Source organism: Coptis chinensis, chromosome 9 (assembly GCF_015680905.1).
Source record: "Coptis chinensis isolate HL-2020 chromosome 9, ASM1568090v1, whole genome shotgun sequence".
Classification (NCBI taxonomy): Eukaryota; Viridiplantae; Streptophyta; class Magnoliopsida; order Ranunculales; family Ranunculaceae; genus Coptis; species Coptis chinensis.
In genome coordinates this window covers 66,786,933-66,809,085 of record NC_141464.1, presented here as the reverse complement: position 1 = coordinate 66,809,085, position 22,153 = coordinate 66,786,933, and the positions used below count along the sequence as shown (strand labels likewise).

General features: G+C 37.6%; 1 protein-coding gene across 12 annotated transcripts; it reads right to left on the bottom strand.

Annotated features, from left to right (window-relative positions):
* Nucleotides 1-2,176: 2,176 nt before the first annotated feature.
* On the bottom strand, nt 2,177-21,279 carry LOC147477496 (guanosine nucleotide diphosphate dissociation inhibitor At5g09550-like). Of its 12 annotated transcripts, XM_086583720.1 has the most exons (12): nt 20,972-21,279; nt 20,582-20,689; nt 19,259-19,556; nt 19,072-19,147; nt 18,923-18,985; nt 18,729-18,812; nt 18,469-18,576; nt 18,034-18,156; nt 17,700-17,889; nt 17,015-17,604; nt 15,854-15,952; nt 15,083-15,299 (listed from the first exon to the last, which is right to left on the bottom strand). In XM_086583720.1, the coding sequence occupies exons 5-9, from the start codon at nt 18,974-18,976 to the stop codon at nt 17,827-17,829; spliced, it is 432 nt and encodes a 143-aa protein (XP_086439846.1). In that variant the 5' UTR covers nt 18,977-18,985; nt 19,072-19,147; nt 19,259-19,556; nt 20,582-20,689; nt 20,972-21,279; the 3' UTR covers nt 15,083-15,299; nt 15,854-15,952; nt 17,015-17,604; nt 17,700-17,826. The 12 variants fall into 12 exon arrangements, 9 of the variants coding, with proteins under 9 accessions (XP_086439841.1, XP_086439846.1, XP_086439847.1 ...); XR_015208521.1 differs by having other exon boundaries at nt 17,700-18,156; nt 19,228-19,556; nt 20,972-21,268; XM_086583721.1 differs by lacking the exon at nt 19,072-19,147 and having other exon boundaries at nt 19,228-19,556.
* Nucleotides 21,280-22,153: the final 874 nt, after the last annotated feature.

Sequence of the window (22,153 nt, the reverse complement as noted above, 5' to 3'; positions counted from 1 at the left end):
ATACCGAGACCAATTGAGATAGTTACGAATCGATCTATTTAAGACAGAAAGACGGGAATAGAACAGAAAGAAGTGATCGTGGACGGATTGACCAGTTACGGGAGACTTTATAGATTCCAGCTCGACCCTTATTCGGCTTCTATGTTTTTAAATTGAGGAGTGAAGAAAATTGTCAAAACATCTTATTTGCTTTCCCTTCATCCGTTCTGTCAGCAGTACGCTTCTCCTCAACCTTCGGCTTACCAAACTGCCGTTATCAATCAGATTCGCACACTCAGGGGACAATGAGTGTTGGGATACCTCGAGACGGTGAGAGAATATCGAGCCGGATATCAACTCTCTGTCCCCTGGAAATGTTTAATTTTTCTAAGGTATTGAAACCCCATTTTTGAAACCATCTTCTTTTGGTCTCCAGATAACTTCCAGTGATGTAAATTTTTAGTGTGCTCATGGGTACAAACGATCCGTTCACATCGGGATACCAAAACTGCCGTTATCAATCAGAATCGCACACTCAGGGGACAATGAGTGTTGGGATACCTACGAGGGGCAGTAGAGAATATCAGAGCAGATATCAACTCTGTCCCCTTGGAAATGTTTAATTTTTCTAAGGTATTGAAACCCCATTTTTGAAACCATCTTCTTTTGGTCTCCAGATAACTTCCAGTGATGTAAATTTTTAGTGTGCTCATGGGTACAAACCACTGGACGATCCTGTTTATCATTTACACGAGTTATTGGTTGTGAATCGATATGTACAATAATATTAAAGTAGAGTAGAAATTGAAATAAATTACCACTCCCTCCACAAGTAACGATGATATATGGTCATCTTGCATATACAAGTGACTGCTGGCCCGTGTCGGTATGGCTGTTCCCATTTCGTGCAGAACACTTCTTTTGGTTCTAGTAGAAACGCTGCAATGTAATCATTTAGATGTCAGCTGTAAGCAAGTGAGGATCATCTCCCTCCACTAGAACGTTTAAAATAATTTTGTGATGCATAATCGTATTTGTAGGTGTTTACTGTTTATATAAAAACATAGTTTAAACTGTGAAACTGCCTCAAATAAATAATAATTAAAAGATTTAGTATACTCCAATGAAACTATCTTAAAATGAACGATCAGTTTGGATGCTTATATGTATGTAAACACAAAAAACACATTAACAGGGGCAAACAAAAATAAGAAGAAAAATAATCAACCAAATAAGTTAATAAGTTAATGCCCTCATATGTTAGTAAAAACAATGCAACAAAAGAAGAAAAGAAAAGAAAAAGGAGTTCGGAATGGTCGCAGGTGATATCTGCAAATCCCTAATTCCAAGTATGTATGTTTAGAAACAAGAAGAGTGAAAAATAATTAAGAGACTAAAGAGAATACTTGTTACCTTTTGAAAGCCAGTATAGTAAAGAGATGAGAGTTTGGAGAAGAGTTTCTGGTGCATAAATGAGAAACCGAGTGAGGAGAAATGGATGAGAACTTGGGTGGTATATTCTGGGCCTTGAAACATACCCCCCAAGGCCCAGAACGTTCGCTCCGCTCACTAGATTAGAAAATGGGTTAGGGCGGGGGATTTCAAAATTTGCTAAATTTAGGGGGACATAAAATCTTGGTATTTTGGAACCATATATATTGCAGTATATGTGAAATTTGAGATGAATTTGATTGGTCATTGATATAAGATTTAGCAATATATATACAAGGCTTTTGTACAAAACGTCTAGTATTTCACTAAATAAATATAATTATCTTTACAAAAAAAAAATATATATATATATATATATATATATATTTTATATATATATATATATATATATATATATATTATTTTTTTTGTAAAGATAATTATATTTATTTAGTGAAATACTAGACGTTTTGTACAAAAGCCTTGTATATCAGACAAGATTACATGAGATACAAATGATGGACACTGATTCCACCAGAAAGAAGTGAAAGGATTGAATAGATGTTGAACTTCCATAGGTTGATCAGATTGTTGAGGACATGAGTTATCCATCCATTCTTCATTTGTAGCTAGATTGGAAGCATACCTAGCAAAGGCATCAGGGTAGCATGATTCGCTTCTCTATAATTCCAGACAATTCTAATTTCAGGAATCTCTTGCATGAAATGTATAATATCATCAAGTAACACAACAATCTCCACTGGTATATCGTCCACCTTATGTACCAAATTATTTATTTTAATTCATAGACATACATAAAGTGCATTGTTTGAGGGGTATGTTTCAGTAGTACAACACAAACTACAAAACATTCCATAATCAAACTTGAAAACAAACTACTCATAGAAGTATTATGAAGTTTAAGCATTCCTCGAAATCAAGAACAATTTTCACAATCCACGTTCTGAAGGAGCCTGCAAACGAGAATTGATGACCTGCAAATAATGTTGCCAACATGGATGGCTCTTTGTAATTGCAAGCTGCCCAAAATGGTGTTGCTGAATGTACTTTTGAACATTCTCTGATGTCGTTAATCCTTCCAAATACATCCTAATATCACCCCCATGTCCTAATGAATTGTCGTTCTTATTACGAAAGTCACATGAAGTAGGGAAGATGGCAGTGTGTGCGGGATTAAGAAATGCTTTATAAGGAGAATCATCGAGGAGGAGACTGTTTGATTCATTGTACTCTCTCTTCCAAAGAAGATTTGGGTCATCTTTATCCCAAAGTTTGACAAGTTTTTTCAACATCAAAGGCTTCACATTGTTCTTAACAGTGTAAAACCCAGTAGTAGAGCAACGGGATTGGTCCCAACAAAACAACAATTGGGACTTCATATCGCCCATGGCAATATCGAGCACACCGTCCAAATTTTGTTTTGTCCTTGATGACCAAACACCAACATTGAATCTTTGAAAACAAAACTTCATGAAATCAACACAGGACTGCGTCTTTAATATTGCCTTTCCTGAAATGAACTTGTCGGCAATACAATCTGAAAGAATGTCAAACTTGTTACCTATGTGAAGAAGCAAACCATTGATTACAAGAATGACAAGTTTTTGCTTTGTTTTACTGATCAGTGGTCTTTCAATGAGCATACCTTCCTTATATTCCGATTTGAGCTCTTTCTTTTTGGTGAGAAATTATCTCTCGGTAATTCCAGAATCACCATCATGCTTGTCAGCATCATCACCATTTTCACCCACATCCATTCCCTTAACTATTACAATATCAACTTGTTGGCCCTGTTAATATTAGGTGAAAAAGATAGGTATATAATTAGGGCTCTATAATTAAATGTATTAATTAAAACTTATATAGCAGGAGCAATGTGAAGATGACTATACATCAGGTGTGTGCTCTGCGAAAATAGTAGAAGTATCAGTCAGGATCTTTCCTGTTGATTGTCAACTAAACCATAGATTGGGATTTCAAACTACTGATCAAGATCAATGGTGGGAGCCACATCATTGGGTGATTGTTGTATAATTTCAGCAATCTATTAAAAAGAGATCCTAAAATTATTCAGATTTTCGAGAATGTAGTTGTATAACTTCGGCAATCTGTTAAAAAGAGTAATGCATAATGATTTGACTTTCAACAATGTAGTTGAATATATCATGAATAAAACAAATGTAACTTCAGGTAGCACAAACCAGTGAGAAATGAGTTGGGGTAGCGACCTGCCTTTTCACCATTAGACACATTTTTACATAGCACTTTATCGTACTGACTTCCTAACTGTTTCCGAAAATTTTCATTCCTCAACAACTCAACTAGTTCAGTGTCCATTTCAGGCTGCGACTGGCTCAAATAACAACGGGCAATTTGTGAAATACTCAGATCACTTCTTCAAAGACCATCCGTTTGAGAACCACCATCTGGGTTGTACGTCTACTAAGGCCTCATTCACTGAAATTGACATTGTTGATTTTTGTTTGGGATTGTTTGAAATTGACATTGCTGAACTTCCATAGGTTGAAAAATATATAAAGAGGGAACGAAGAGAATAATTTTTCTTGCGTATTAAATGTGAACTTCCCATGTATACACCAACTTAAGCTTTCTTGTATTCTTAAGGGATATGACCATGCTACGCGAAAGAGCCAAAGAGGGGTAGCTCGCTAGCATTTCTCTATTATTTTATTCTATTAACTAATTTGCCATAGTAATTTTATTGTGCATAATTTGGAATATTTGACTTATAAATTTGTTCCGTATGTGAATTAAATAACGAATTTATGTGTAGACAGTGTGAACCCAATTCACACCCTTAAACCTCACATCTCCTCTCTCCTTTCTCACTTCGCGAAGACCAAACCTCCTCTCTTTTGAACCTCTCAGCTTGAACCCATTAGGGGCTGCCTACATACCCCCGAGCTTCCCGGAGGATCAAGCTATCGCGTAGTTCTACCTCTCCTTTTCTCCTCCTCTCCCTCTCTCTGCCGCCCCCTCCTCTTTCTTTCCCCTTCCACCTTTCTAGGTCAAAGTCCTTGGATCCTATCATCTTGGGCCCATCCATTGGGCCTAATACCATACAAGGCCCACTATTCTCTCTTTTCCTTTTTTCTCTAAGTCAAAATCATTGGGCCTCTCTCATCTTTGGGCCCATCTCTTTGGCCCAATATCATACGAGACCCACTTGTCTCTCTTTCGCTCCTTTTACTTGTGATGTCCATAGTCATGAATATGGCTCACACAGATGCCCCCTCTCGGGTCTGTCAATGAAGATGGTGGACCCGAGAAGACCTTGACCTGCAGTGCCCTAAAACTCAAACTAATATACCTAAAACATGACCTTTCTGGAAAAATTTCGGCAGCGTTTCCTTTGTATTTTGAACATTTCATGAACATAATAACCTAAAATTTTAATAAGGATATAGCCAAACCACATATAAAATCTCATATCTCAATTGTAAACTTAACTACAAAAGATATACTGATTCGTAGAACTGGCTACTTAACCATCTCGACCAATGCCAGTTAAGTTAAGTAACCAATCCTCGAATAAGCTGAAACTATAAGTATACAAACAACCTTCCAGAAACCCTAATAAGGACTTATATAATGCAACTAACATACGTATATCTCCACCTTGCCAAAGTAACTTCAACAAAACCGTCTAACCCTACATATTCCAACTACATGCATAAACAAAGGATTGATGAATGTTAGATCGCTAGAGTACTAAACTAACATCGACTAAACAAACTAAACAAATCAAGATATCTCTAACATGGCAACCGGGTGGATGCAAAAACGACTAGAAATAACAACATCCATAGCAACAAATATTTAATTTATGGCACCACTCACTCTCTCCTTGCCATTCCCGCATCTGCCTATTTGTAATCAAATAACCTACGTAAGGGTCCAATATTAAACATATCCCCCATATCACACCAAGCACGCTCTAACATATGCATGTGGTTGGGAAATAAAACAACAATCCACATCATAAACATAAGACTCTACGAGGTGGGTATCTACTTAGGGAAGCCACCCGGCTCCGCTGCTTCCCTTTCAGGGAATAAGCCATAGGTAGTTCTTCCATCTCATACTAATATATCGGGCTACCAAACTCAAAACATACTAGGTCTCATACGTATTCAGCGCCACAAATAAAATTTAACAATAGCCATGCACAAACTAACACCCTAACTATAAAAGCCATAAACAACGAGCCATACCCTCCTGTACATACCACACCATTAGAATATGAAACGGGATGATTAATAAACCGAAATAAACAATCCATCATCTATGCCGCCGCCGCCCTTTTGGCGGCAGGTATAGAGGGTCGTGGTACTTGCTAATGTTTTTGAGTAAAGGATCAAGGAGGAGCGGACTACCCTTGTTAGGATCCATGCAAAGAATATTACACTAACTGCTCCCTAGATTGCGACGCTTGTTAAAGGTCTCGGAGGAAACACCAGTGTATGCTCGGGACTGTGAATCCAGAACCCAATCCTGACACTAAGAGTCGCTGCCTTGGAGATGTTGGGGGCAGCTCAGTTTGCCCCCAAGTTGAACTCGGACATCATCGTCCGCAGAGGGCACATCCCTCCCACTGCCATGGAGATGTCGAGGGCAGCTTAGTTTGCTTGGGCACATCATCTTGCCCCCGAGTTGACTATGGAGATGTTGGAGGCTGCTGAGTTTGCCCGGGCCACTCAGCTTGCCCCCAAGTTGACAATAGAGAGGTTGGGGGCCGCTGAGTTTGCCTGGGCTACTCAGTTTGCCCCCAAGTTGACAATGGAGATGTTTGAGGCCACTGAGTTTGCCCAGGCCACTCAACTTGCCCCCAAGTTGACAATGGAGAAGTTAGAGGCCGCTGAGTTTGCCCGGGCCACTCAGCTTGCCCCCAAGTTGACAATGGAGATGTTGGGGGCCGCTGAGTTTGCCTGGACCACTCAGCTTGCCCCCAAGTTGACCGTGGTGATGTTGGAGGCCGCTAAGTTTGCTCGGGCCACTCAACTTGCCCCCAAGTTGACAATGGAGATGTTGGAGGCCGTTGAGTTTGCCCAGGCCACTCAACTTGCCCCCAAGTTGACAATGGAGATGTTGGAGGCCACTGAGTTTGCCCGGGCCACTCAGCTTGCCCCAAAGTTGACCGCAGTGATGTTGGAGGCCGTTGAGTTTGCCCAGGCCACTCAGCTTTCCCCAAAGTTGACAATAGAGATGTTGGAGGCCACTGAGTTTGCCCGGGCCACTCAGCATGCCCACAAGTTGACAATGGAGATGTTGGAGGCCGCTGAGTTTGCCCGGGCCACTCAGCTTGCCCCCAAGTTGACAGTGGAGATGTTAGAGGCCGCTGAGTTTGCCTGGGCCACTCAACTTGCCCCCAAGTTAACCGTGGTGATGTTGGGGGCCGCTGAGTTTGCCCGGGTAACTCAGTTTGCCCCGAAGTTGAATTCGAACCCCGTTGTCCGCTATCTTTGGCCTGCCGCATTTTCTATTTTTCTGTAACCTAGAACTTTCATATTATAGGTTGCACAAATAATATGTGAGTTTTAACGAAGAACCTTAATTCAGTACAAGCATTTGCATACAAATATAACGGCGATCATATGCTCCAAACGGTGTACAATCGGTCTTACCCTGAGGGTTACAACCACGGTTTTTCATTCATGGCCCGTGACATCCTAGAGCAAATAGGTTCATGGAATACTACGAGGTCTGGGGACAACCCCAATCTGTCCCCACATACATCTCTACCAAGGATGGGGCCAAGACTTGCTTGCCCCCAGTGTAACTTTGGATGACGGCCGAGTCATTACTCGTCTATCTATTATGTACATGACGGTCAAATAAACAAGTTACCTGTTGCGGTGTGTCTCTGGATATCTCCTGTACTTATCTTACCATTTATCTTACCATTCGTATTCGGACGCTCCAATCTTTCGATCTCAGTCTCAAAATCTAGATCTTCTTGTTCCTCTGCCTAGAAACAATGCTACTCGGCAATCACTTCTTGTTGGAGTAAAGCTTATATCTGAAAGTAGGGTAGAGACCATCAACACTATCGCGGCAATCAAGTTGACATCTATCTGTTCCATATAATATCAGTTGCAGAAAGGACAGAGATTGATGGGGCCAAAATACCATCACTGATAAGCATACTAGTACCCAAGAGCACAGCTAGGAGTAGTAAAATGCGAGAACTGCGATGATTCCTAAAGTGCTGTTTTACTAATAAGCTTGTTCTTGCTTCCTTCATAGAATTTTCAGAATTGTAAGCAGATAAGTTATCTTTTGCGGCACCGGAAGAGTTCAGAAGGCCCATCTGGGAGTCTCGGCAGAGTAGTGAGTACAAAGCAAAGATTCCACCTTCGCCATTGTTAACTGCTCCTAGAACAACTATTATATACTTGCAGAGAGGAATTAGAGTCAAAGTCCAGAAAACCAAAGAAAGTAACCCAAGGATCTCATCATCATTGTCTTGAAGGCGTGTCCTCCTTGAGAATGTGCTTGTGAATACATAGATAGGTGAAATGCTCAAGTCGCCAACAACAACACCAAAGCTCTGATAGGCTAGAGACAGGGTGGTCATGGAAGTTTCACAAGAGTACAATACAACACAGATGGTGCTTCTGCCAACAATGCTAGGTCCAATGCTAAATTCACACTCTAAAGAACATACACTTTTCCTTATTTTCTTAGTTTGCATTTTGACACATACTTCACCTCTAATTCTTAATATGGATGAACAATATCACATAACTAAGAACAATTTCATTTGGACTTCTAAACCCAGCGTTTGACAACCATTTTCCAACTTGAGACTTTTGTTTCTACATCCCACAAGTACTACCTGCCTCTAATTCATTTGTATCACATGATAGTTTCTTGCTGAAACATTTACAGTTAACATCTGGGTATAGAGAAAAAGACACTTGAAAACCCCTGTCAAACATAGGACTTCACGGTACCCATTGACCACATTGGATATAATAAACTACAAGGTCAAAAGCAATTCCATCTTCACCCGTTTAGCATATAATGGTTTACAAGAAGAAGAATGAACATGCTTTAGTTGGCATTGACTACTCCTTCATAACCTGGAAATTGTAGACTCACTAGAACAATGTGCCAAATTCCCAAAAGTACTGACTACTGAGGCTATGACACAATGCATATACGTTCCAATCTATACCCATCGAAAGCTAATTAAACCAAAGATCCAAAGTCTCATCCTTAAATTATAATCTAAAATATCAGAATGCCCCTAAGAAAATCATTCCCCCAGCAGCACCAAGCATAGATAACATATTATCAACACATCATGTATAACCTTGTGTGTAAAAATACAACTCCCCCGTAACATAACTGTCGGCCGTAAGTAAACATTTCCACCAAAAGTCAATCATATTCCCGTCTTCTAGAATATTTCAATTCACTCCACAAACAGAAAAAATCTCATTTTTGTTTCCCAACACATCAAACAAAACACAGTGAAATTAAACATAACTAAAAAGAGCAACAACCAATCAACATAACAGTTAACTAGCTATGAAGGAGAAAAAAGAAACCCTAGTTAGGTTTAATAGAGAGTGGAGCGAACCTGAGTTAAGAAGAAGAAGAAGTTTTGCAATCATTAGGAGTGAGCTGTCACACTCGTCTCTCTGTTTCAGTGAGTGAGTCGAGGAGAGGAAGAATAAAAGATGGAAAGGTCTGTTTCTGTGTTATCGAAGTTTGAGGAATGGGATCTTGAGTGGAATAAGAAAAATAGCTCTCTTTGTAGCTGGTTGTCGACAAGGCATATAGTGTTCCACCTGGTCTCTTTTTTTGTTCGTCTCAGAATGTGAAGGAAGATCATAATCGGTCCCCACAGACGGTGCCATTGTGTGAACCCAATTCACACCCTTTAACATCACATCTCCTCTCTCCTTTCTCCCTTCGCGAAGACCAGACCTCCTCTCTTTTGAACCTCTCAGTTGAACCCATTATAGGCTGCCTACGTACTCCCGAGCTTCCCGGAGGATCAAGTTGTCGCGTAGTTCTACCTCTCCTTTTCTCTTCCTCTCCCTCTCTCTGCCACCCTCTCCTCTTTCTTTCCCCTTCCGCATTTCTAGGTCAAAGTCCTTGGACCTTATCATCTAGGGCCCATCCATTGGGCCCAATACCATACAAGGCCCACTATTCTCTCCTTTCCTTTTTTCTTTAAGTCAAAATCATTGGGCCTCTCTCATCTTTGGCCCAATACCATACGAGACCAACTTGTCTCTCTTTCGCTCCTTTTACCTGTGATGTCCGTAGTCATGAATATGGCTCACACATAGACTTACAATAATGGAGGTGGTGCGAGGGTGAATGTGATCGGGGATAAAGGTAAAGGGGTTACCTTTGCTGTCATTGCATTATTGTACTTGTGATCAATACTGATATTTGTCGTTAAATGATGTCGGAACCATAATGGAACATCGTATATTCCTAGGGCGGACTCTATCACTAAAAATAGTTAAGAAATGTTGTATCAAATAACTTTTACTGCCCTTCATACGAGGTGATGGTTAACAATATATTATTAGCACCATTTTCTTCGTGATGTGCAACTATTCCCGTTAGACAATGTACTAAATTAATAATTATTAATATAGACAAGATTGTTCAAATTTTTATTAAAGGCGGATTGAATCACATATACGTTGTGAAATCATAGTCATAGCATGTAATATATCTGATTTGTGTGCTTATAGATGTTCCCCTGAAGAAAAGGTTTATAGAAGGCCAAGCAACTAGAAGCTGTCATGTTAAGCCTCCCATCTTTGAGACAACAGTCGGGCTTTGTAATCAAAGTCAAAGTTCACCTTGTTGTAATCCACAAACTCCAGCTCCTTTTGTGGCTCGGGTTCACAACAGACTGGATTGAGTAATAGGTAAGTGGTCTATATATTGATCACGTTTACCTTATCATTCACCTTTTCATGTGTCGTACTTGTCATGTAAAGAAATTTTTCACTGTGTGTTTTTATTTTGTTCATTTTGTATTTAGATGGCCCAATGAAAAAGAAACCAAAGAAAGACCAGCAAAGAGAAACAATTAATGCAGTTAAAGTAGTTCTCCCCAACAAGATTTGTCTTCGCCCACGAGCGGGTCAAGTTTCTGATGGCGTTACTCTAGGTAATTTTTGGTCTAAAAAACCATATATAAATCATCCTAAATGACTGTTATCTTTAATTAGTACTAACTACTTAGGGCTATTATATGCTACATCAAACTTCCCAGGCATCAATATTTGTAGATTTCTTGACGTGTATTCCAAATCCATGCAGAATTGATTATACCTGACAACAACATCACTATTGAGTACCGTCGTTTTGGACGTACTTACAATCGGAAACAAGTTAGAAAACCAGAGGAAAATGGAGCTTATGAGGGAACACAATCAGGTGAACTATATTGGAACACAATTAGGTTATGAGGGTTTTTAACCATTTTTTGTCAATTTATGATTTTTTTGTTTCTCCTGTGTAAGAATTGACACTACCAAAGTTGAAGTGTTTGTAGAATTGTATGCATTCATCTATTACTCTAGCATAACAGACTTTGAAAACTCCTTAATCTACCATACCTTAGCTGCCTTATGGTTTGATTGGTTTCGTACATTTTCTATTTTAATAATTTTTTAAGTAGATCGATCAATGGCCTAACATACATAGCTTCTAGTCGTAAAATTGATATGCAATTGTTCAGAGATTTATCAAGGGCGTCGATATGTACCAGTATTTGAAGTGCAAGAACAACTACTGCAACAGCAACTACTATCTCCAATGCAAGAGCCATCTAATGTGGACAAACAAGTACGACCGTCACTGCAGAAACAAGAGACTATACTAGTGCAGCGACCACAAAGAGGTGAACATGCAAAAACAAGACCCTTGCTGTGGAAGATGCACAAAAAAGCAGGCCCACATGTCAGAGTAACCAGGTGGAACAAGAATATGCAAGGGACATTTGAAGTAGGCACCCAAATTATTGATGAGTATGTAGATTAGATGTAATATATGTTCTATTGCTTGAGGAGTACTGACACATTGATGTAATGGTGTGATGAAACTTGTTGTTAAGGGGAACGGGGATGACTTCACTTTTTTTAGAGGAGGAGAAGGCGACATTTGTAAGGGCTATTTTCGACAATGTAATAAATTTCGTTATCCCGTTAGCATCAACTCGTTTCATGTCTATTTATGGAAATATGTAATGGTTGGTACATGTTCATGTAAATGATGTGCATTGTGCTTCTAGCCTTTGATGTAGGGGATGGACTTGTAATAAGGTTTGGCTGAATACTTCGCTGTAGTAAAAGCCCCTACCAGCTAATGATTTACCATGAATTGGTTATAACCAAGACATGGCCCATCTGCCTGAGAATCTGCGGGTCTGGCTTAATTAATATGCTAATTAGAGAGGCACTAATTAAATGCAATTGCTAACTTAAATGATTACACCTACTTAAAGTACAACCCATACATTACTACTACACTAGTGAGTAAATTTTAAAATTTATGGCTTACTTTATTACTTTATTGCTATTTATATTCCGAAACAATTCCATATCATAGTTTACAATACAAAAATTCTACAAAAATAATGGGATCAAAGTTGACCGAATTAAGAAAGGGGAATTTTGACTTAACCCCCCAAAACTATGTAACGTTTTGACTAAAACCCCCATTTTTAAAATTATTTGAGTTTGCCCCCCATTCAGTCAATCTTTGGTTACACAAACGTTAGTATTTAGCATATTGACAATTTTGCCCTTACAAAATAAGGTTTGGAGTTTTGTAAGTTTTGTATAAACCCCCCCAAAATTTAGCATCGAATTTGAGTTTACCCCATTAGCAAAATTGATAAGAAAAAAATTAAGGACAAAGATTGGGGTTTGTATAAACCCCCCAAAATTTAGCATCGAATTTGAGTTTACCCCATTAGCAAATCAAAATTGAAAAGAAAAAAAACTAAGCAGAAAGGTTGGGGTTTGTATAAACCCCCCAAACTTAGACATCAATTTGAAATTTCCAAATTTATCAAGTTTAGTCTAAACGAAGAAGATGAAGACCAAGGAGGAAGAAAAATGAGAGACAACTGATTAAAAACCACCCATATTGATGGTTTGCCTATATTTTTATGGCACCTTTGCAAGCTAAATGGTGGAAGGATACCTTTGAGTTTTTTCTGGAGTTTTTAACCACCGATGCAACATGTGGTTGCAAAACAACCATTGGACATTGAAGTGACAAACAAAATGAAGATCTAACAACAAAAATTATGCTAATGCAACAAGACCAAAGTATGGGAGAAACATTTTTTTTCTCCATAGTTTTTTTTTTTCAATTTTGCTAATAGGGTAAACTTAAATTCGATGCTAAATTTTGGGGGGTTTATACAAAACTTATAAAACTCTAAAGCCTATTGAACCCGGGGGCCAAACTCAGAACGCTACATATTTGTGGAAGGTTAAGTCAAAAAAACCCCAAAACAATAAAACCCAACGACTTTATCATATAAAAAGGGCAAAATGGTCAATAGATAAAATACCAACGTCTGTTACAGACAACATTGATGTAGTGGGGGAAAACTCAAATGATTTTAAAAATGGGGGGTGTAGTTAAAATGCTACATAATTTTGGGGGGTTAAGTCAAAATTCCCCATTAAGAAAAGCCCTACCAAGTTGAGATTTTAATGTTGTACTTTCCTATTTTTGAGATTTTGTGCTATTGCTTGATCCCAAACCTCGTTGCTAGTTATGATCTTCTGTTCCTCACAACTCCATTCAAACCCTTGCTACATAGTTACACTAGCAATATTGTGTGTTATCCATCGTAAGGTCTTCATTCGCTAAGTTACATGACTAATAGTCAATTCAATACCAAATGTAAATGTGTTTAGGAGTACTGTGTCCCTTGCACGCTCTTTTGATGTTGGAAGAAATCCATTCTCATTCTTATCACCTAGAAGTAACTTGTTATGGAATGTATCGATAAGAACACTGTCCATCTCATTTGTCAATTGCATTTCCATATCTAATTAATAAACATACAAGTCAAGTTAAGTGAATCAATATATCCGAATGAAAAATAAATAGCTTTTGAAATCAAATAGTATATAATTAATGCTAATGTAATTTTAGACCTCTAATATATGTACATAGTAAGTTTAAGTATGATTTAGCATTAAGTATAAGTATAGGAGATAGAGCAATAAGTATAGGAGGAGTATAGAGGGTATATGCTAGAAAAAGTTAGCAAATAGTCACTTGAAAGTTATGTCACTTTGTGCGACATACTACAGCACGCTACTTTTCACATTCAGAATTGTACTGCCGAACAGACACATTGCTACATGTATGTCACCAATGGTGTCATACTCCAACTCCAATTTCTCATTTGGATATGTTCGACTCTATAGTGCCGAACAGAAGGATTACAACAATATGTCATCAGTAGTGGCATACTCCAACACCAACCACCTTAAACCAACACCGAAACACCAATTTAACCCAACCATCACCAGCATTTCTAAACCAACTTGCACACAAACACCAACCTAAACCAACACTGAAACACCATTTTAACCCAATCATCACATGCACTCAACACCTAACATAGTCAAAAGTTCATAACAACTTCAAAATAAATGAGCATTCCCAAAACACAAGAGAGTTGCCCATAAAGAAACAACCACAAACAACTAATGCACTCCCAAAATACAAGAGAGTTGCAGATAAAGAGTTCCTAACACAAATAACTAAGAAGTTCATAACATGACCACCACAATCAACATTGACCCTCACATCCATGCCTGGTGAAGCTTCCTAAACAACCAAAGTGCCTTCATTTCCTCATCTTGCCCCAAGAAGATCTCCACCAGTTTACTATTTCAACAATCGCTTCAGTAAACACCTTAAAAGAAGGTGGTTTGATAAGGTATGTCCTCAAAGAACCGAGACTTTTGACCCTCTTTGGCAGTTGGGGTAGTATTTTTAACTCCACTATCAGCTTGAGAACCATCACCTACACCAGCTGAGCTTTCACTAGCTTGCGAACTATCACCTCGATTGTACATTGTCAGATACAAGAATCATATTTAGTCGTCGGTTTATTTCATCAGCAGTTCGCTTAAGACTCTCTGTCCTCCAACCATTATCAGGCTTCTTTCCCCCCACTAGCAGCCTCCTCCGATAACACCTCAACCAAGATCACTTCCATGTTCGGATACCATCTCAGTTGGGTGTTAATCGTTTTTTCAGTCTTTACATTTTCCATTGCCATTATCAGACGTTGGTTGCACACCACTTGCACTACACCATAACAGGCTATTTGCAACGGCAAAAAAGCGTTGCAAATATGGCGTGGGTAAAGTGTTGAAAATATTTGCAACACTTAAAAAACGTTGCAAACAAAAATTTTCAACGGTTATTAACCGTTGCAAATAGAACTTTCCAACGCTTATTATAACTATTTCGTGCACAAATTTAAAACCTTTGCAACGGTTTTTTATTTCACAAACGCTTTTTAAGCGTTGGTAATTTGTTAAAAATTTTACTAATGGTTTGTAACCGTTGCAAAGCTGTTAGTGAATTTAAAAAAAATAATTTAAAATTCGTTTGTAACGGTTATAAACCGTTGCTGATGGGTTGCTAATAAAAAAAAATCTCATATTTTGTAGCGAAACCAGCTAAACCTACAATAAACAATGAATACAATAATACAATAAACAATGTATCATCGTTGCCAATTGAAATAACTGAGTCCACAACCATAGATGTAAAATTTTCTTTTTCACCACCAATCAGCTTTGAAGAGAGTGAGGTTTTTCCTATCAAAAAAAAAAAAAAAAAAACTTAATCATTCTCAAACTAATGAACAAATTCCAAACCGCTTAACACAACATAAATAATGCAAACCAAATAAACTTAATCATTCTCAAACTAGTTCACACAAATTTGAAACCAATTACAACACAATGCTAAAACCTTGCATCCGTGACAGACACCAACAAACCAACACGCTTAATCTTATTACACAAATGACCATGAGATAGATGCTTAATTTGATGGGCCTATCACCTTCACATATAACAGACTAGGAAGTAGGAACACTATATGAACAAGGGAGCAAACTCTTATACACAGTACCAATCCTTAGACAGCCTCCCCCTCACCTCATATTTATATATATATATACAACATAAAATATTCTATGTACATAATATATACACGATTGGCTCATACAAATATGCATGATGATAGTCCAAAGTTTTATCCATTAAAATAAATGTTAATAAGTAAATTAAATTGTGAATATACCAATTGTAAAGACAATTTCCTTCATGACCCCCTATATATCCATATGGAGCGATCAATTTCTCACCTTCTATGTAATCCCCACTAACCGATAAGAAATTGCTTGAGTGAAAGGAATATAAACCAAACTGCTCATCAGCATCACTTTCCAAATTCAAACCTTCATCTTCACAACAAATTGTTACCATTAAACCGTAATTTAAGCTAATAGTACTGATTGTTTCAAAGCATTATCAATTGAACAAAAAAGTTTCTTATTCAGATGTCAAGTAATTCAACATGCTCAAAAATAACTCAATGATCAGACGGTAATATATTCAAATGTGCAACATATCATATATCAGACGTCAAGCTCGAGTCCCGTTTGCCTAACAAAAAGAGTAATGACTAAAAAAGATGGCAATAAAAGTTTTTTTCAACCCTTACCACAAAGGAACAATGAGATACTTTTTGGGATGTCTGGAAGCACCTTTGTGAATTACACTTACAAGAAGTTATGCTCGCTAGGGCTTTCGCTTGTCTTTCTTTTCGCTTTGGACGAGGATTCTTCCCATCCAGCCACCTAGGCGAGGAAGCCTATCCATCCTCAGATGCGTCTCATGAGTCTAGGACTATAGAACTTACTTGATACCTAGATATCTAGCTACTAGGAACAGCCCAGCTAGTCAGATACAAAGGAAAGAGCAGATAAAACAACGGATAAGTAGAAGCGAAACCTATTATACTAGATATGCATTGCTTCTCTTGGAGTCTAAGACTTCTAACTCTTTTAGCCTCATTGGACTTAAGGACATATCAAAGATTAACTCAATGATCGGGGCCACATAGTGCGAAACGCACTTTGGTGAACCTTTAGCCTTCCCTTCCGCGCCGTCATCATCTGACTTAGAAAGAATCCCCTCCTGGGATTCAAAGAAAACTAGAGCAACGATTTTAACTCGGCAAAGAAAAAGGTTTTTGTTCATTCCAGGCACAAGAACTGGACTCAATTCGGGTTTAGCTACAACGCCTACTAGCTAAGCTAACTAAAAGAGCAGTTACCGAATGCTAGAATAATAATGTTTGCATGCCAAGTGGGTAAAGTCCATCATCAAGAGCATTAAAAAGAGGGAAAGACAAGCCCAAACTTGTGTGTGTGTGTGTTTAACAGTTTGCAGCAGAAACTGTATTTAATAAAAAAACAACATATGAAAATAAGTAAATAACATCATATGAATGTTCCTCGTACCTTGTCGTACACCGCCCAGTTTATCTCATATGAGAACAGCTCCTCCTTTGTCTTAGGAATCATGTCAATCAACTGCTTTGCATCCAAAAGTTTTTTGTTCTCTTGTGTCTTAACACGTTCACGCTCCCTGTCACAGTCAGTTGTCTTCTCCTTGTAGTCATCCCTCGGACGATGTCTGACCTCATCATTGCGATCCTGCTCACGCTGGCTCGACCTGTCACTAGCTCGTCTACTTCTGTCCGTTTCAGCTTCATTTCATTCTTCTTTTGGGTTAACATTTGAAATGCACTTGGCAAAATCCGCTGCCGTAGCCAAATTTGGTGGTGGTGTCCTGGAACTGGGAATTTGGGCAGCTTGCAGTTCCTCCGTTGAGTAATCAATAGGAACCAAGGGCCTCATTTTCTTGTCTTTATCCCCATCATCTTCATCTTCTTCATGGAATATAGAAGGTACAACCGTTCGTTTACCTGAACCCACCAGACCGAATCCCAGTTTCTTAGTAGGAGCATTACTGCTCTGCCTGGTATCTGGTAAAGGAACTGGCAAGACAGTTGAATCATCCCCAACGCTGTTTTTCATTATCACATCATCTGTGAAAAGTAAAGTTGAGATTATAAAACAGATAAGAAAAACAAAATAGCAAGGAACGTAGAGCAAATAAAATAATTAAGGTACTGTAACTAACCTGAATGATTCGTAACTCCAGAGACGCTCTCATAAGACTGTTCAGCAACAACACTGGATCTAAAATCAGTAGTAGCTTCTTCTAGCAATGCTGATTTTTCATCTTCGTTACACTGTTCTACGCACATTTACTGCAGCATACTATACATATTCCACTCCCTTCTCAAACTTTGACCGGTTATCAATTGGAACTCATGCATCACATAACAAAGAAAAATCAGATTAAAAATATGAAAGACCAAAAATATAGTTGAAATAAAAGTCCGCCTACTTATTCAAATAAATGAGTCAAGCCAGACTACGATTCTTGGAGACTGAATGAGAGAAGTTCTAACCTTAGAAGTCTTCAGCCTTCCAAAATCAGTTTCAATTCTTAAACCAGAAGTCTTATTAGAGCTACAACTAGGCGCCTGATTGTCAGTTGGAAATGCAGCCCCATCATAGACAGTCTTTACATCCTGCAGTATATAAAACAAGATCATCTGCATGCTGCAATCTTGTTGATCAATTTGCAACTAAGTACTTAATGGATACTGCAACAGTTCTATAATTGGAGCTACTAGAAACTCTGAAAGAGAATAAGATAGGAGTATACTTGGGCCATTTACACTTGTTAGTAGGAACTTTGTAAATCTAGCAGTTGTAAAAAACATTTTTTTTCCTTTCTTAGTTGGATTTTCAAGATTTAAGAAAGAAGCTTAAAAAATAAAATGATCATAACCGCTCATAAATATTACTTAGGTTATCTTTTAGTAGCTAAGAATTAGTACCTTGCTTTTGTTGTAAACAAAACTACCATCAACTGCTTTAAAGTTCAGATATTTAGTAACATCAGTATGAATGAGAACACGAACCAAAGCAACATTGGCCATCATAAACTGCAATACCACAGAGAAAATTACATTAGAACCAAATCAGGACTAAGTAGAGCCTTTTTAAATGACATTGATTCCTCTGTTGCAGTTGCAAAGACTTGCGAATGTTTTCTTCTGGATTTAACAGCAGTGAGCATTAACAGCTAAAATAATACCTTAGGTATCATATCGACATTGTATTCCTTGCTGGAGTCCAGCTGCTCTGGAGGCTTGTTATCACCCCTAAATCTCTTCCACAGCTACAAGCAATAAGTAGCAAAAAATAATGATTAACACAAGGCCGGATATATATATAGTTTGATTCTTGAAAAATAAATGCACTTCCTCAAAAGTATTACTACATTCGTACCTGAACAAGATCAAGCGAGGATGACTCTCCTCCATAATAGTCATTTCTATCCATATGCAATACCTGTTTCCCAGAGGAAAGGATGAGTATTTATGTATCGCCCAGCTGAGGAATACAAATTATGACATGGGCAATATGAATTGCCTAACATATATATATGGGCAAACTCCCTGAGATATGAAGCAGAAAGACTCTATTGTCTTGCGTATGTGGAGGCATCTTTACCTGATCAATAGTCAATCTAAGGTCATTTTAATTAACAATGTTCCCAAAATAGATAGGAGGAACTTTTTTTATCTGAGTACCTAGAGAGTGGATGGGGTTATGTATTATCACCTAGTATGGTGCATCCAGCAGCTCCAGGACAATATCATCCATAGTAGGTCTCTGTTCTGGTATCATAGCACAGCACCTCATAGCCAGACGAAATAACATTTCAAATTGTTGCCTGTTGATCTGCTTGAGTACACTCTCCGATCTCCCAGCTGCGTAAGGTTGCCAGGACTGTTCATCCCTTTGAATTTTCGGTCAAGGGTTTGTTCATCTACGATATTCATCTTTCCATCCTCTCCTAGAATGATTTCTAGGATGACTATTCCAAACGAAAATACATCATTGAATTTCGTGCCGAACCCTGTCAAGAATTTTGAAGTAAAAAACATACAACAGAATAAGTTATGGGAGCCGCGAAAGTTGGAAAAAAAATAATAACATCGCAAAAGTGTATTGTCAGTTATGGCAGGTATTGTCCCTTATTACATTAGATGACCCAGCCCAAAAGTATTATAGAGGTTATCACATGTCTTGTGTTTCTCATCGAGTTAATACTATTTTTTCCTTATCTTTTAGTATTAATCCAAGTGTTTAAGCCTTAGTAAGACTCTATTGTCTTGCGTATGTGGAGGCATCTTTACCTGATCAATAGTCAATCTAAGGTCATTTATGTACCTCTCATTCAATTAAAATACTGGGTTTATTATAAGCAACTTTTCTGCAACCACAAATGCAGAATTCTCTTTTTCATCAAATTAGTTAAAATTGTAAGTTTAATTTCAAAGTTTGTAACTATAAGCAGATTCAACATCCCTTAATAAACACGGAAGCAATAATGCACTACCAACAACAACTAGAAGAAGAAACTTTCATAACTACAATAATTTATAGACAGCAATCAGTGCAGTAGAAAAATAATTAGCTGAAAATTATATATAAAACAATTTCATTTGAAGAGGAAATCTATGGAGCAACACTATCAGACAAGGGCGCCCTGCAACCTCCAACATCAAATGCCAACTGATTTTAATAATGACCATACAGATATTTCGATGATCACATTGTGTGGGTGCAAGAAAAAGGATGACCACCTTGTGTGCCTATATGTTAATATATAACATAAACCATAGAATTTAGTCAGGCATAACAGTTTCATTTACATAGAGAATGCCCATTCCCATAATAACCAGATTCAGGGCCAAAGCTCAAATCAGAACACCATATAGTCAATACTTAATATTTCTGAAAGAAACGGCAAAGATTTTCTTAATTACTAGTGTCACAATGTAGTCTGATTAAGTAGAATGAATACTAAAGATAGAGCATATTAGTGTTTTCGCAGCATCATTATTGGCTTTCTAGAAAAGGATTGAAAGCACTTTGTACCATTACTTCCAAGGGTCGAAAGAGCGGCTCGGGGAGGTCATTCCATTGATACCAATCCCAACCAGCGCACTTGTTAGGCTCCAGATTTTGAGGAGTTTGTAGAGGATCCTTCAAAGACGCACGCACAAAAATGGTGACATAATGATACCAACAACAACATGAAAGCAAGAAAACAAGAGAACCTAAACTAACTAAAACAACCACTAGCTAAGAAAGGACTAGTTAATTAAGTTCGAAACTCGCCTTCGTCCAAATACTATTGTTATTCAAATTTTTTTTCTATTGTTTGCCATTATCTGTGAATACATAAACCAAGTGCTTCCTATATATATTTATATATATAATAATATTTCCATCTTAGTAACTAGAAAGAAAATGAAAGATTATTACCTCAAACTGCAAGAAACAGACTTCCAAACTCCTTGTTTTCTTCTTCTTCTTCTTTTTTCTTTACTAGTAACGACTGACTCGGTCAATATGGAATTTGATTTCCTCCCTTTTTTTTTTCCTCTCTCTAGAAATTGAATAACAGCTAGAACTTTAAATTATTAATCCACCGAAAATTAGTTTTAAGGAGTGCGAAAATTAGTTGGATTTTAGTTTTGATGAAGTTTTGAGGAGTACGAAAATTAGGGATCTTGAAATGCGGCGGTGAGAGATAGAGGAGAGAAAAAAAAGTTATGTTTTATATTTCGATTTTTTTTTCGTTTCAAAGTTTTTAATTTGTAACACTTCTCCAACGCTTTTTAAGCGTTAGCAATTAATTCCGGAAATTCACCTAAATAAAGCAACGCTTTACAGCATTGTAAACGCTTATTTAACGTTGGAAACTTACTAACGGTAAATAACCGTTGTAAATCAAAAAAGGTGGGTGTTGCAAATATCCTATTATGGTGTAGTGTTGCATTCGTTAGATTGACACCACCACTTACCATAGTTTAAAAAAAAAAAAACTCTATACTTATTTAACACTAAATAAAGCAATAAAACATAGTAATGAAATAATAAAACATGGTATTACAAATAACATTATCACTAGTCTTCAAACATAGCAAAAAGTTACAAATAGTTATCTTGCCACATTGCCACATTTTCCTCACTATATATATATTGATTTTTTTTTTTATGTTTAAACGATATGATAGATTACTTTATTTATTTTGCTTTTTCGCAAATTATTAAATAAGTGAGAGACCAAAAGACCATTGAATTTGGTTGAAAGAGAAATCTTTTTAGGGCTTGGGACGCACTAATATGAGGATTGCTAGCGTCCGACCCTTTAAAAAGGTAGGACCATTCTACCTCTTAATATACAAAAATAAGTTCTCTCGAGACAGGCAGCACAAGTTACCAATTTTTAACATTTTAAAGCTTAAAAAAATAATAATAATAAGAGATTTTTAACCTCAAAAACGAAATGTCCTCCATCTTTTCCAACGCCATGTTCACTACAAAGAAATACCACACCACAGTCCACCATCATTTTCTCTTTATATTCTTTGTTTAGCTCTCTTCTATTCTTCTCCCTCAATCTTTTTCATTTCCATTAAAAGTTATCATGATGTTAAGGAG